Source organism: Cryptotermes secundus, unplaced genomic scaffold (assembly GCF_002891405.2).
Source record: "Cryptotermes secundus unplaced genomic scaffold, Csec_1.0 scaffold39, whole genome shotgun sequence".
In the NCBI taxonomy this organism is placed as follows: Eukaryota; Metazoa; Arthropoda; class Insecta; order Blattodea; family Kalotermitidae; genus Cryptotermes; species Cryptotermes secundus.
The window spans coordinates 1,135,444-1,150,921 of record NW_019723904.1 but is presented as its reverse complement, the minus strand read 5'-3'; the positions used below and the strand labels follow the sequence as shown (position 1 = coordinate 1,150,921).

At 36.0% G+C, this 15,478-nt stretch overlaps 1 protein-coding gene and 2 long non-coding RNA genes across 6 annotated transcripts; 1 reads left to right on the top strand and 2 right to left on the bottom strand.

Moving 5' to 3' along the window:
- Positions 1-448: 448 nt before the first annotated feature.
- On the bottom strand, positions 449-1,980 carry LOC111861904. Its single transcript, XR_002842348.2, has 3 exons — positions 1,876-1,980; positions 833-922; positions 449-740 (listed from the first exon to the last, which is right to left on the bottom strand). It is a non-coding gene; the product is annotated as an uncharacterized LOC111861904 (long non-coding RNA).
- A 36-nt stretch (positions 1,981-2,016) lies between these two features.
- LOC111861901 (L-2-hydroxyglutarate dehydrogenase, mitochondrial) lies at positions 2,017-14,353 on the top strand. Of its 4 annotated transcripts, XM_023846848.2 has the most exons (7): positions 2,017-2,140; positions 5,684-6,104; positions 7,298-7,501; positions 8,559-8,720; positions 11,106-11,215; positions 11,301-11,480; positions 13,134-14,353. In XM_023846848.2, exons 1-7 carry the CDS (start codon positions 2,094-2,096, stop codon positions 13,327-13,329), a joined length of 1,320 nt encoding a protein of 439 aa, XP_023702616.1. In that variant the 5' UTR covers positions 2,017-2,093; the 3' UTR covers positions 13,330-14,353. The 4 variants fall into 4 exon arrangements, with proteins under 4 accessions (XP_023702616.1, XP_023702615.1, XP_023702617.1 ...); XM_023846847.2 differs by lacking the exon at positions 2,017-2,140 and having other exon boundaries at positions 5,399-6,104; XM_023846849.2 differs by lacking the exons at positions 2,017-2,140; positions 7,298-7,501 and having other exon boundaries at positions 5,399-6,104.
- On the bottom strand, positions 5,182-5,676 carry LOC111861905. The gene is made up of 2 exons (XR_002842350.2): positions 5,635-5,676; positions 5,182-5,399 (listed from the first exon to the last, which is right to left on the bottom strand). It is a non-coding gene; the product is annotated as an uncharacterized LOC111861905 (long non-coding RNA).
- Positions 14,354-15,478: the final 1,125 nt, after the last annotated feature.

The following is a 15,478-nucleotide window of genomic DNA, read 5'->3' as shown; positions in this document are numbered from 1 at the left end:
GCGACAATTAGGGTTTTCTGAAGGACCATGCTGCTTGTATTAATAAAGACTAAAACATGACACTTGTTTCTGCTGTCACAAAACATTGAATGTACATTTCCACAGTTTCACGTTATTTATTTATTTATTTCGTCTCTATAGATCATTGTTACATGATAGGACAAGTCAGTTACTGTACATTGGCTGATTACAACAAGAGAATAAAGTTACAATACTTAAAATTGTTTACAACAGATTACAGTAGATTACAATAGTTAAGATTTCATATAGTGTGAGGTGGAATCCATATTAGGTTCTCTCGGCATGTCGGCTTCCATATGTCATATTGTACCTCTACTGGTGATAATGCTTATGGAGAATTTGATGGAATGAGGATTGTCAGGGGAAACCGAAGTACTCCAGGAAAACCTGCCCCAGCGCCACTTTGTCCATCACAAATCCCACTTGACTGAACCGCAGCGGTGGGAAGCCAGCGACTACCCGCTTAAGCTATGGCGCAGCCTTTTGAGATAATATTGGTGAATCAGGTGATAGCACTGGTATCTGATCATGATGCCACCAATCCAGGTTGATCATTTTTCAATACTACATATAAAACCACATTTGTACAACCACTATGCAAAAGTCACTGTCCATTATTCATAGTCAATGTCAATACAGCAATCTCAGACTTCAACAATATTTCATACAGCTTGAAAGTCCTGGCCACTCTGTTGTTTGTTTCTGGCAAGGAGGTGAAGCTGAAACAAAACAGCACAGTTAACAGCGTCTAATTTACTGCATAGATACAGCATAAACACAACTGACACTCTGACTTATTGTTGTTACTCACTGCTTATTTTGACTCCCTTGTTGTTTATTTAGACCTTTGCCTCATCTTCCTCCTTTTTCGCTTCAGTCTCCGCAGTCGCTTCTTTCTCCACTGAAAAACAACAGAAAATTCAATTCTAAGCGGGGACACAGCTAACATGCCTAACCCTAGTCAAAAATTGGGCTTAATTCCTTGTCAAATCTTTGTGCCCCAGCAAGGAGAAGCCGTTCAGTTCGTAATTTTATTAACCTCTGGAAAACCGCAGTGAATAAGGTATTTCGGGATATGGTAAAGTTAAAATCATGAAGTTGCAGTTTTGCTACTATGGTGTTACTTTTTCATTATGCAAAACTACTATATGTTAATTCCCTACTATATAGATTTCTTACTATAGTCAAATATTGCACTCTTATGCCTCATCACTGTACATGAAGCAACATGAAATGCATTCATACATTCAAATTTAATGCATACAAAAATGACAAGGATTAAAAATATAACATACATACCTTCGCTCTCATTTTACTACAGCTGAAACACTACACTTTTACATTCAGTAGTATGACCTATACTCCCGTGGGAGGTGGAATATATGTACAGACACCCACTTGTTAAACTGGTCTATAAATATTTGTTACAGTTGCACAGAATACACAGACAAACAGTACTGAACACTGTAACACCTTGAACGTTTTACTGAAATGCAACTCTGAACTGGAATTAAGAACTCCCACTCAATGTATCTCCTTATTTAACCTCGAGTCAGCCCAATAAAAAACAAGTCACTCTCCGTATTATTGTAGACTTTACCTAGCACCGGCTGTTTACTCAGTCGTTGCTAAGCAGCGAATAGTTTCTAGTTTGTGATTGGCTAACACTCTATTCACTGTGTGTGGTTTCCACAGTCACATACTCTTGTAGACGTTACCTAGCAACGACTGTTTATCCGCCGTTGCTGAGCAGTGATACCCGAGTTGTCACTGGAACGTTTGTTTGAATGTGGGCAATTCCCACACTCCGATGCCTCATATTTAAAACACAACACAGCAACAACAGCTACTTACCGTTCAAACTCCAGCAATCATGAAATTCATCAACAACAACTATAATGATAATAAATGCGAGACAGCTGATCACTCTGATTCCTGATCTCTCTCGATAAGATGTGATATCGATTCTCTATCGATGCTATCGATAGTATAAAATGGCTCCTGGTTGTGCACGTAATTTAAGTTACAAGTTGTATTCATATTGTGATGTTTTCTGTAATTCTAGTCATTATATGAAATTCACAATTACAGGATCTTCGAATCGATGTTTTTCATCTAGGTGTATTATTTTTTAAGTAGTATTACATAAATATACATTACGTATTACATGAAAATGGGAAATGATGGCGTTTTAAGTATTTTATCTCAAAGTTGGATTACGTAATTAATTGACTTTGAGATAACACATTGTCATTTAGTTTAGTATTGGAAAATATCGTCGATGGAGCAGGAATGATACTGGAAAACTCGGGTGTTCCAAGCAGAGAATACTTCCAGCCTCTCCATTTCCTATGTAAAGCATCCGTAGATGCTGTTAGGTTGTAATATGAGGGGGAATTTAGTACCACCTTCAGTAGGACTTAAAGTAAGCCATGAATATTTCCTTTCTTGAGGTCTCCGCGCTACGCTACTCAAATGTTGAAACCAACATTAAATTTAATTCAGCTGTCCCCATTTTGGAAGAATAAGGGTTATGTAGGAGAGAGATATAACATTAAACATTTATGTTTTGGAACATCAGAGAGAATATGTTGTCAAGTGTAATTATGAGTCCTTGTTCTGAAATGTATTGGGGATGTTCACAATAGAACTCCAGCTTGCTTTCCACTTTGTTAACACTGATATTGTTAGGCATATGAACTGATGAATTTTGTTTATATTCTGTGCCTGTGCACATTTGTGAATAATCTGAAACGCAAATGTATATGTATGTATGTATGTTACTTCATATGAAAATCCTATCAAAAACACTAACTTGTAATCAAAACTAAACTAACCTGACCAAATATATAGTCCAAATGACGTGTATGAAAAGTGAAACCATACCAACCAAAATGGTATATTCAAATTTGGATAAGTTTCAAACCAGTAACTCTGCATATGTGATTGGTACCAGAAGGAATGACCACCTTCATATACCTTCAACACATTTATCATCCTTTCAGAGAGGGATGTATTATTCAGGCGTCAAACTATTAACACTCTGCCGTCAAATATCACAGTTTTAAAAAACTATAAAAAGCAATTTAGATTTGTTTTATGAAATTATTTGCAAAGTAATGAATTTTACTCTATTGATGAATTTGTCGAGCATGCAAGGGGCTCAGAAGTTAAGAGTTAATAAGTGGTCTGTGTGTGTGAATTATACATTGTTGAGACTTGCTTGTTGTAAGTGTAGTGGTATGTATGATGTCTGTTTTTGTTATGAATTTTAGTATTTTATAATGTGACNGAGGGATGTATTATTCAGGCGTCAAACTATTAACACTCTGCCGTCAAATATCACAGTTTTAAAAAACTATAAAAAGCAATTTAGATTTGTTTTATGAAATTATTTGCAAAGTAATGAATTTTACTCTATTGATGAATTTGTCGAGCATGCAAGGGGCTCAGAAGTTAAGAGTTAATAAGTGGTCTGTGTGTGTGAATTATACATTGTTGAGACTTGCTTGTTGTAAGTGTAGTGGTATGTATGATGTCTGTTTTTGTTATGAATTTTAGTATTTTATAATGTGACTTTTAATGATAACGGCTTGCCAGTGTGTGTGGAATGGCAAGGCGTGAATTTTACTGTGGNATAAAAAGCAATTTAGATTTGTTTTATGAAATTATTTGCAAAGTAATGAATTTTACTCTATTGATGAATTTGTCGAGCATGCAAGGGGCTCAGAAGTTAAGAGTTAATAAGTGGTCTGTGTGTGTGAATTATACATTGTTGAGACTTGCTTGTTGTAAGTGTAGTGGTATGTATGATGTCTGTTTTTGTTATGAATTTTAGTATTTTATAATGTGACTTTTAATGATAACGGCTTGCCAGTGTGTGTGGAATGGCAAGGCGTGAATTTTACTGTGGTTTTCCACGACCCATGTGTGTTGTCCTGACAACTTGAGCTGTCTGTGTGAGGCCTGATCATATATTTTATTGGACCAAGAACAAATGATGTGTAGTGATCATGAATTTGTAATATGTGACATGTTTTATATCCAGCCCTATGGGGAGACGATTGGATCCATGAAATGAAATATAAATGTAATGTAAATGTACTGCATATCTTCAAATTTCGTGATATATAACTTATAATTGACCTTCTGCTTGCTGTTGATGCTGCCACTTGGTGACTAGCTACTTTACATGCGCTCTTCTTTTGTGATGATACACCTATTGCGCACTTACTCACTCTGTTGACACTATTGATAGCTGATCATTCTCTGTCTTCTTGGATCCTTCAGCACCAGATGCTAGGACTAGAAGACAGGAGTGATTATTGGTGCCAGTAAACAAGATATGCTTACAAATTTAAGTGTCTCAAATGGAAGTTAGGTAAGAGCTGATAGTCAGTAAGGTAGAGATGAGATTCCTGCTTAGAGCTTAACGAGCCTTCTTTTTGTTAGAAGTACAATACAAGATGGTAGGACACGAGCACTTCAATTACACAACTTAGTGATAAAGAATGATCTGTTCTATTATATATACTGATTTGATTACATTGGTTATCACATGGTCAAGTCATCAGCCCTTGTAGGCTGACCTGATAAGTACTAATTACTACATTATATACAAACGTACCACAGAGCGATGCAGTGTTTCATCTGTACTGCACTAGGATTAGAAGAAGACTTTTTTTTGGAGGGATGCTGCTTTGAGTTGCCAATTCCTGCAAGCCGTCAATTTCAAATGACGTTGCCATCCTTAACTTAGCCAGATTGGTTAACTTTAAAACTCTGGGTTCACAAGAGTATTTATTTCAGCCAATGGAATTTATTTATTAGGCAGTTGGAGACTTTAAATTAATAACGAGTTTTAACTATCCAAGTCACAAGGTAAGCTCACATGGGTGAGTTTATGAATCCAACTGCTCACTTCTACTGGGGTATCAGTATCCAAATTCTTAGAATTAATACAGTGAAACACATACTAGATTAACACAAAAATAAGTAGATTGTAAAGAGTTCTGATAGTGTGGTACAACACTCAGAATTACTGGGTTTTTGGACTTTATCCATCGCCATTATTCTGAAAACTAGGAAATACTAGCTTTTCAAATACCGATTGATGGACAAAGTCTGAAAACCCAAAAATTCTGAATAACACAAAAATGAATATAGTTACCATGTAAGTGTAAGAATGAGACTATGTCTCCTTAGTCCTCCTTACAATATAAATCTGAATCTTGATTAACATAACTGATGATCATGACAAATAATGAGCGATCATAAACCATACTGCATCTATAGACCTAAAAGTGCTAGCATATGCGGCCTAAATAATTACACAGAGACATATGCTTATGCAGAGAAATGGAGACACACACCCACACCTATATATTTTTTTGTTATATAGTTACCATGTAAGTGTAAGAATGAGACTATGTCTCCTTAGTCCTCCTTACAATATAAATCTGAATCTTGATTAACATAACTGATGATCATGACAAATAATGAGCGATCATAAACCATACTGCATCTATAGACCTAAAAGTGCTAGCATATGCTGCCTAAATAATTACACAGAGACATATGCTTATGCAGAGAAATGGAGACCCACACCCACACCTATATATTTTTTTGTTATGTTAGGTCCTTTTTTCTTGTATTCTTGCAGTTCGTCTCAGAATGTTTCTAAAGAATATGATGTGGTGGTCGTTGGAGGAGGTATTTTGGGAATGGCAACAGCACGAGAAATTCTTCTTCGCCACCCATATCTTAAGATGGCTGTACTGGAGAAGGAAAAGGATCTCGCTTGTCACCAGACAGGGCATAATAGTGGTGTCATACATGCTGGCATATATTACAAACCAGGCACCCTTAAAGCAAAGCTTTGTGTGGAAGGTTTGAATCTGGCATACAAGTACTTTGATGAACATAGTATTCCATACAAAAAGTGTGGCAAGTTAATTGTGGCTACAGATGCTGTCGAGGAAAAGAGACTTCATGATCTCAATGAACGGGGAATGAAGAATGGTGTAAAAGACTTACAGATGGTCAGTGCCAGTATGATTAAAGAAATTGAGCCCCACTGTCAGGTAAAGCATGGCTTTAGCTCATTGAAGTGGCTATAATAAACTAAAAATTTATAATGATTATATTCAGATGACATTGAAGTGTTTTGAACATGCATGAAGTTAGATACTGGTGACAGGTCCCCTGTAGTTCAGTGCTCTTAATGTAAAGTTCTGTCTTTGTGATGTAATACTGTGTAGTCTGGCAAAAGTCAGCCCGATGTTTTGGAGGGACATATTGCCTCCATCTTCAGGGTTGAAGAGTAAGCAAAACAAGAAGCAGACACTAAGCAGAGCTCTCTGCTCTAGATGACAGATCCAAGAAGATAGAACTCTCTGTAACCACTGCTATGAGAACCTCAAACCCAACATAACTTGGGTTCTTAAGGATTCTGAAGATAGTGTTTAACACTCAGAAATAATGTTTTTTTAGGACTGTGCATGCGTTATAACAATTTTTATTGTGTATTTTCCTGTTATCTTCCTTCAACAATGTATGGTCTCAGGTATTTATACATCTATAGTAGTGACATGGGTTGTTCAGTGATAGAAGTTAAATATTTCTAAGGGACCCACTGAAACACTGTGTTCTCTGGTTTTTACAATACCAGATGATGGCCAAAGTTCAAAAGTCCCATAATTCCAACATAACTTAGTTTAATTTAAAATCTTTGATATATTTACACAGTATGGTCACCATTACATTAATTATATCTGAATGGTTTGTGTTAGGGCTGCTTACTATAAATAAAACCCAGATTTATTGATAGGTTAATGTGAATATGTTGGTTAGAATATTTCGTGTGTGGTATAGTAATTGCAAATAAGCTAATGGAAAGAAATTGTGGCCTGCCTGAAACATGTATTATCACAGTGTGCACCTTATGCAATAATGAGTTTGACATACTTGCACTAAATCAGTAAATATCTGCAGCAAGTTATGTAATTATGTAAAATTTCTCACAAAGTTTGTGAAACTTGTTTTCATTTAGAAGTTCCATAAGCAGTAAATAAAAAATGGTATTGATATATGGTATTAACTGGACACTAATATTCATTGACTTTCACAATTATAATTACTTGATTAATTCCATGCACTTGTTAATTAAGATAATAATAATTGGAATTACATCCATATAGGATTAGTAAACTCTGTCATTTGAGAACCTTTGTAATATTGGTGTTGGAATATGGCTGATTTAAGCCCCCAATTTTAGGGAATTTGTGGTCTTTGGTCCCCACACACTGGTATAGTTGACTGGGCCGAAGTGACAAGATCATATGGAAAGGATTTCACAGAAAGGGGTGGCAAGATTCATCTGCATTTTAAGGTTACTTCATTCAAAGAAGCAGCAGAAAGTTCACTGACATCTAAAGGTGATGGAAACAAATATTCTGTTTCTGTGCACGGGAAGAATGATGTAAGTTTTGATCGGCATCACAGTTAAAGCTTTCAACTTGTTTTGGAATGGGAATTGAAACAATTGAGAGGCCAAGTACTACAAGATTCTATGTAACATTCGCTCTTATTCCTTAGCCTGAGTCCAGATATGATTAAAACTTCTACTCGTGTGTTTTGGTCTGAGGCCATTTCCAGATTCACAGGGGAATAAGGCACACAACTTAATTTCTTTCCTTTTTTCATTGAAAAAACACTTTGATATTTTATTAGAACACTCTGAAATTTGTTTATTAGAAATGGAGGCAGTGAAAAATTATATAAACTTTTTTGTTCAATATTGAGGTATCCAGGGCCCAGTTTATTTCAAGATGAATGACTTATGGAAATTGCAGTTGATGGTTACTGTACATGATGATGTAGTGCACGTGTGAACTATTGTAATGAATATGATAAAATTCCTCTGAGATTTAAGTTATATCTTGCTGTGATAGTAGCTGATTTGTTTATTATGAGAGATATAATTTAAGTAGCCCTACTGTCACTGTTAAATTTGTCATACATTGGCAGATAAGAAATAAAACAAATTCATCATACAGTATGTTATTATTTGGTTTCGTTAATTACATGCTAAAGGTTTTTGTATTATACCTAATCATCTTTGGTTAATAATAGGAAACTTCATTACTTTCAGGTAGCCCTAGTAATGATTTTTCCCCTACATATCTAATATTCACACATATCCATATTTGTACTTGCTTAAGTTTTTTATATAGTAAGATTTATAAGCTTTTAGTTATCTGCCATTAAACCTTCTTTTTCTCTCAGAGGAAGCTAGAACTATGCTCAAGAACTGCAAATCTGTTGTAGACAGACAGTATGTACTACTGAAAGCAAACCCCTGTTTGTTTGTTTGTTGTAAAAAAATGTTTGAAACTAAAGCTGATGAGTATAAAAATTATGCAAATATAGGCATGTGCTACACTTGTATAAACAACTGAAACCCACACCTGTAATTGATCTATATGTCGCATAACTCTGCTTGTATATTTATCTTCTCATGAAGTGCGTGCTTCTAGGTTGTAAAAGCGAGTTACATCTTAACATGTGGAGGCCTCCAGTCTGATCATCTAGCACAAATGTCAGGTGGCAAGGTTGATCCTAAGATCATTCCATTTCGTGGTGAATATCTCCTTCTGAACCCAGAAAAGCAGCATATGATTAAAGGAAATATATATCCAGTAAGTGTTATGTATGAAGCATTAGTTGGTCCTCAGATATGATTCATGCCATCAAGTCAGATATACATCCAAGATGTCCACTTTTGTTTTGCATGGAATGCATCATGCTGAAGGAGTTTCTTAAAAGATGATTTCGGTGTGCTTTTAATGTTCCCAGCACTCGCCCTTATAACCAGTCCTGGCACTGATGTGTGCTTATAGCAGGATGACCAGATTTTGAAAGTGTAGAAAGTGGAACACTCAGAAACACAAACTGTGAATGAGGCTAATTGAGCCCTGAGTTATGCCAAATATTTACATGTATTTTTGTTATAACAGTTTTATGACAAAAGCAGATATTGTAGAGAAAGTGTCTCTTGTCACCTAACACTTTCTTCTTTTTTCTTTCTGCATACAACAGTAGGTTAATTAACCAAATTTTTTATGAAGTTTTCAATTGCTAAGCCCTTGTTAACCCAACCTAATCACTGAACTGATCCTCTAGATTTACCATATGTAAATTCATCCAGGTAAATATAGAAATAATGACTTAAAATAGGCTATGACTTATTATTCCAGTATCCCTCCTGACTTATAAACCACAAAGCCAAAGCAGTACTGGAAAATTGCAAAATATGGAGAAAAAATACTGTAATGGATTTGATCAACATGTTTCCAAGCAACAACTCTGTAAACATGGTCCAGCACACAACAATAGATGAGGCTGTGTTTTCCATGTCGTCTGCACCACGCCCAGTGCTGGTAACGGACCAGTGAACTTTCAATCTGACTTGTGACACATGTTTTCTGTGTGGTCTGCACCATGCAATAATAGAGGGGCTGTGTTTTCTGGGCATGGTATCTAGGTGTAATCTTCGATAAGAGAGTGACTTGGAGATTACACATAGAAATGATCGAAGCCAAGGCCTTCAGAACATTCATTAGAGTGTACTCCCTATTCAAAAGTGAGCGATTGAGCGCCAACATTAAACTGACCCTCCATAAAGCTCTTATTAGATCCGTAATGACTTATGCTAGTCCCGCCTGGGAGTTCGCGGCAGACACTCATCTAGTGAAATTGCAGCGCCTGCAAAACAAGGTTCTCCGCACGATTGGCAATTTTCCAAGGCGCACACCGGTCCGCGATTTGCACATGGCATTCAAAATTCCATACGTTTATGATTACATAACAAAATTATGCAGGCAACAAGCAGAAGTCATACAAAATCATGATAATGAGAATGTTCGCAACATCGGACAAGGCGAAGCCCGACACAGAAAGTATAAGAGGCTTAAACTTGGCGGCGGTCAGGCATACGACCGTTCAAGTGACTAGACTGCCGTGATAGCTAATACTATTAGGATATTTATTTATATATATATAAAAGGGCATAATCTGCTGTACCTAGCCTGGACTGACGGAGGCCGTGTAAATATTGTACATTTATATAAGTATGTATTGCAAATATGTGTAAATACAGACAATGGACAAATTACTACAGACTGACTAACAAATGACAGACCCGACCTCTCGTCAGAGAGGGCGCTACACATGGACAGGACAGTAACTTTCATACAAAAGAAATATCTGGTCATGAGCCCCAGCTGGGGCTCGACACCAAGACAGACAGACTGACTGACCGTCAGTGGTAACGTGACTCTGACTCTGACTCTGACTCTGACTGGGCATGGTACGTGCTGAGGGGATGTGGGAGAATGCAGGAATGGAAATTGGCTGGACTTGTGTTCCAAAAGTTCCAAGAGAACAGCAGTGTGGCCAGAAGAAGAATTATAAAACTTAGTGTGTGACATTACAAGTGCTGTAGTACATTGATATTGGGAGTGTGTAGTTTAGTGAGACTTTTACAGTTCCTGTGTTAGAAATCCATTGCCAGGAAACGTATAGTGAAAACTAGTGGAAATAGAGTGAGAAGATTACTGTGGAGTGAATGTAAATTGTATAAATCACCAATAGTGTAATAATTATTTGTAGTTATGACCTGTAGGTGGTTAATGAATCCAATTACCAATCTGAACCCCATCTTTAGTCACTGCTACACATGACAGAACTTTAAAAACACTGTGCTGATTGAGTTTCTTCATAGTTCATTGGTTTCGTTATTTATGGCTTATTTAATAATACTGTCAATGGCTCAGATTATATAGCACCAAAGAATAGAATGATTTATGAATAATGAATTTGAAAGGTGCAAGGAAGCAGTCATAGCCTAATTTGAGGAACTGTGCTATTGTTGTATTTACCTGGAGGGACTGAGGGAAATTATTGATATTTCCATTAAAATATGATTTACTTTTATTTTTGGTAAATAACTTATTTTCAAAATGCCTGTTTCTATTTTGAATTTCATACTGAAAGAGTATGTGTTTACAGACTTATCATAATAGGTTCCAGATCCACAATTTCCATTCCTTGGTGTACATTTCACTCCTCGGATGGATGGAAGTATCTGGATTGGCCCAAATGCTGTTCTTGCTCTGAAACGAGAGGGATATGGGTAAGCTGCCATGTGCATTAGCAATTGGAAATATGTCATGAAATAATGTCATATTCCATTAACAGTGTGTTTTCTTCTGTTTCAGCTGGGGTGACATTAATATCAAAGAATTGATGGATACTTTGTCATATGGTGGTTTTCGCAAGATGGCATTAAAGAACAGCATATTTGGAATATCAGAGATGGTAAAGTCTGCATTTATAACACTTCAGCTGGCAGGGATTAAGAAATTTATACCAGAAATTACAGCTGATGATCTGTCAAGGTATGTTGTAGTTTTGGTTATTTGTCTTCTTAAACATGATTTTCCTTAAAAAATACAAATCTTATTTTACTCTTGTAATACAGAGCACACAGATAATGGTGATAGATTTGTTTAAATCAAACATGTAATGTAAAATATATGTAATATTTAGTCTAGTTCATCATATGACCTCATTGGGATTACTCCTGCCTCATTCACCTCAAAGATAATGATGCAGTGTATACTGGTGTGCTGGAACAAGGATGTTTCTTATTCTCAATTTCTATGTTATAAATAAACATGCTATAAAATATACATATAGTGTAACAATTCTGATGCATTTCTTGTGTTTTGTTTAATTATCTCAAAAGCTGTAAGACTTGAGTAAAAATTATATGGGATAGAAAACTGTGTTTTATATACTCTACAACTTTTATTTGAAATGTTTCTTACAGCAATAAATATTTGGTGTGTTCCATGTATGTTACAGTTGGTCATAATATGAAATCTTTCATTAATATCTTATTTAACCAGAACTGAAATATGTCAACAAATTTTAGAAGATCTTTCTGATATTTAATTTAATGAAAATCTGTTTTGCAGTACTCAAGTTATTACATTTAAACCCCCATTTAAGATGTATTTGTGGATTTGAACACAAAATTAAGAAAAATCCTAAATGGAGGAAATTTCACATTCAGGTTGTTGACCTGGGGGTCTTTGAAATTGAATGTTGAATGAAGGAAAATCTTAATTTGTGAGACATTAAGTGGTGGTTTCACTGTCTCTGGAGACAGACGCATTGGAGCTAACAGGCATTTATTATGTGCAGCTTTGAATATAGCAAAAAAAGGTGATACTAAATGAATATATGCTGCATCAAACAATTATTTTACTAATTGATGTGCCAAATTTCAATATTACAGGAATAGGTTTTTTTACATATGGCAGAATGTTTTTGTCCCAGTTATGTCTTTTTACTATAATATATTTATAGATTATGAACTGCTTGTAAAAGCCTGAAGTTGCAATATTTTATAAGTTAATTAACAAATTATACTCATTTCATGTAATGCCAGGCATTCAGAATCTCATTGCAGAAGGTTGGTCCTGTCAGTTATATTACTGCTATTGCTTGACCTTTGTTAATTCTGTAAAGTTTTTTTTTAAGTCTGCCTACAAATGTGCCGAGATAAGAAGTATTATTTCCTGTCTTATGAAAGACATCTCTTGCAGAGTGTCCATGCAGTGTATTAGTTGTAACTGCTACATCTGTATTGTGTAACAGTTTAACATATTGTGGTGTTTCATTAGCTCACAAATGCAATTGAATTATTTCAGTACTAAACTATGTGTCCATGGTGCACACAGGTTACTCTTATTAACTTTCATTATGGGTGATACAAGAATTAGTTGTATATTTGTATCTGTGATAACTTGAATTTGTGATTGCAGTCACTGAACTATATAGTCTACTTAAACATTATTTCTTCAGCATGAAGACTTCATGTCTTTCTGATGCAGGACTTCATATTTTGTTAAATAATGTAGGCAGTATGGACATTGATGTTCAGGTCCCTTTCACTAGGAGCCAAAATATATGTCTTAAACACTTTCTGCCTGCATATCTCTACTTTGAAGTCATTGGATCAGTTTAATATCTCTATTTTGCAGAGGTCCAACAGGTGTACGTGCCCAAGCAATGGACGGCAGTGGAATGTTGGTGGACGATTTTGTTTTTGAGATAGGTGATAAAGGCATTGGCAAGAGAATCCTGCATTGCCGTAATGCACCATCACCAGGTGCAACATCTTCTCTTGCTATTGCAAAAATGATTGCTGATAAGGCAGAAGAAGAGTTTCGGTTATAGTGACATCTTTACCAGGGAATGTATGCTGTGCAGTAGTGTAGTTATTACATTAGCAGAATAAACTGGGTACAGTCATTCCAAAAGTGGTGACCATGTTCTGGCATCAACCTTTAGTATCTTATAAAGATGTACGTAAGGGACATTGGGCATGTCCATTGCTACCACAGATCTCCCACGTGTGGAGAGTAATTCTGAAGTTGCTGAATAAGCAGTTGTAGGTGGTTGACAGTGGGTAGTCATCCAGCTTAGAAGCTTGGTATGGGGATGGGTTAGGAGTGAGAGTAACTACACCAGATGCACAGATAAAATCCAGTGTTTGATATAATTCTGTGCTGAACCTTTTTCTGTTAAGTGCTCTCTACCTTCCTTCAGCTTTCTGATATGTGTATTATAATGTTAATTTTTAATATTTTAACAAAAATTTTATTACTAGTTCCTTATTTTATCTTAATTAAATTTTGTGTTTAGATACTCTGATTTCATAGTCTCATGCAACGTTCCCTCTAAGCCTGGGATGCAGGTGTGCAGGCCATGGTGTCTTCTGAGTAGTAGTTGGTTGGCTTGGGAAACCTTTGGTTAGGGGGCAGTGATTTTTGATGAATGTTTATAACAGGCATTAAATTTATAAGCTCTGAAAAGCACAGGAGAATGGGACTCTTGTGCAAGAATGGCACAGCCCCTATACATTCACGCACAAGTACACCTTAGAGCGAGCATTGCTGTCATGCAGAGTTGTCAGATAAAGGTACATCCTTGTTTCCTGTACCTCTCAAATGTGCGTGAATAATATTCCAGATTATATTTAAACTTGTAGATTTTAGTAAGACTTAATATTATATGAAATTTCTTTAAACTGTTCCTTTCAAGAAAATATATACTGGAGTGAATTCCATTTATATATTTTAAATTCATTTGTTATGGTATATTGTACTCATAGCCTACACTGGCTGAAATATGTAGGTAAGTCAATAGTAAGTTACAACTGGATATAGAACTTAAACAAATAAGAGTACTGATTTGAAAAATGCTTTTATTTCTCAACATAATCTCCCTGTACATTGAGGCACTTGTCCCATAATTTCAGAAGCCCCTGAAAACCAGCAGCATAAAATTCTTTGGGCTGCTGTCGGACCCAAGCAGTGACTGGGATCACGAAGGTATACTGCTCACCACATTCCAACCGTTAATGCCGACTCCTACTGTAACATCCTCAGTAAACTTCGTAAGGCCATTCAACTGAAGTGACCAGGACTCCTCGCCAAAGGCGTGTTGCTCTTGCATGACAATATGCATCCCATACTGCCAACAGGACAAATGAGCCACTGCGAAATTTCATGTGGGAAGTCTTCGAGCATCCTCCATATAGCCCCAATCTTGCTCCAAGCGACTTCCATTTGTGCAGCCCTCTTAAACATCATCTTTCGGCTGAACATTTTCATGACAATGAAGCTGTAGAAAGGGAAGTCACCGCCTGGTTCCAACAGCAGCCCAAAGAATTTTAGGCTGCTGGTTTTCAGGGGCTTGTGAAACAATGGGACAAGTGCCTCAATGTACAGGGAGATTATGTTGAGAAATAAAAGCATTTTTCAAATCAGTACTCTTATTTGTTTAAGTTCTATATCCATTTGTAATTTACTTATTGACTTACCCTCATATATTCAGTGACCCAGCAGGAATTAGGCTTTATTCCAAAAATATAGATTGGGTTGTTTGGAAGGTATTATTTTTGTACACTGTGATTGAGCAGTCTAGTCAGGAACATACAGGATGTTTGTGTTTGTATAGTGTAATGCAAATGATAATTTGTTGAATGGTTACTGATTTGTAAACTTTCGTTTTGCAAGGCTGTGGTAAAGAGAGTTATCTGGTGAAGAAGAATTGTGTGATAATAATGATTGGAAATAAACCACTCATGATTATTTTGTGGGTTTATCCAAACAATATGAAGCTTTAAGTCTACCAGTAATTATGCAACCAAAAGATGGGACTTGGAGAGAGAGTTTAGTAGTTGGAGTTAACTGTCTGGTAAGATTGACATGTATTTGTAAAACAATAAAAGTACAATTTCCACAACCTTATCAATGTCTTGGCAATTAAGCAGTCAGGGAATCATTGAACAGTTAACATGTAGTTGAAGATAATATTATTT

Coding starts and splice junctions, on each gene's coding strand:
- LOC111861901 (XM_023846847.2), top strand. CDS start 5,520: ATGAGCGATCATAAACCATACTGCATCTATAGACCTAAAAGTGCTAGC. Junction 6,105..7,297: donor AAATTGAGCCCCACTGTCAG/GTAAAGCATGGC, acceptor CCCCAATTTTAG/GGAATTTGTGGTCTTTGGTC. Junction 8,721..11,105: donor TTAAAGGAAATATATATCCA/GTAAGTGTTATG, acceptor TTATCATAATAG/GTTCCAGATCCACAATTTCC.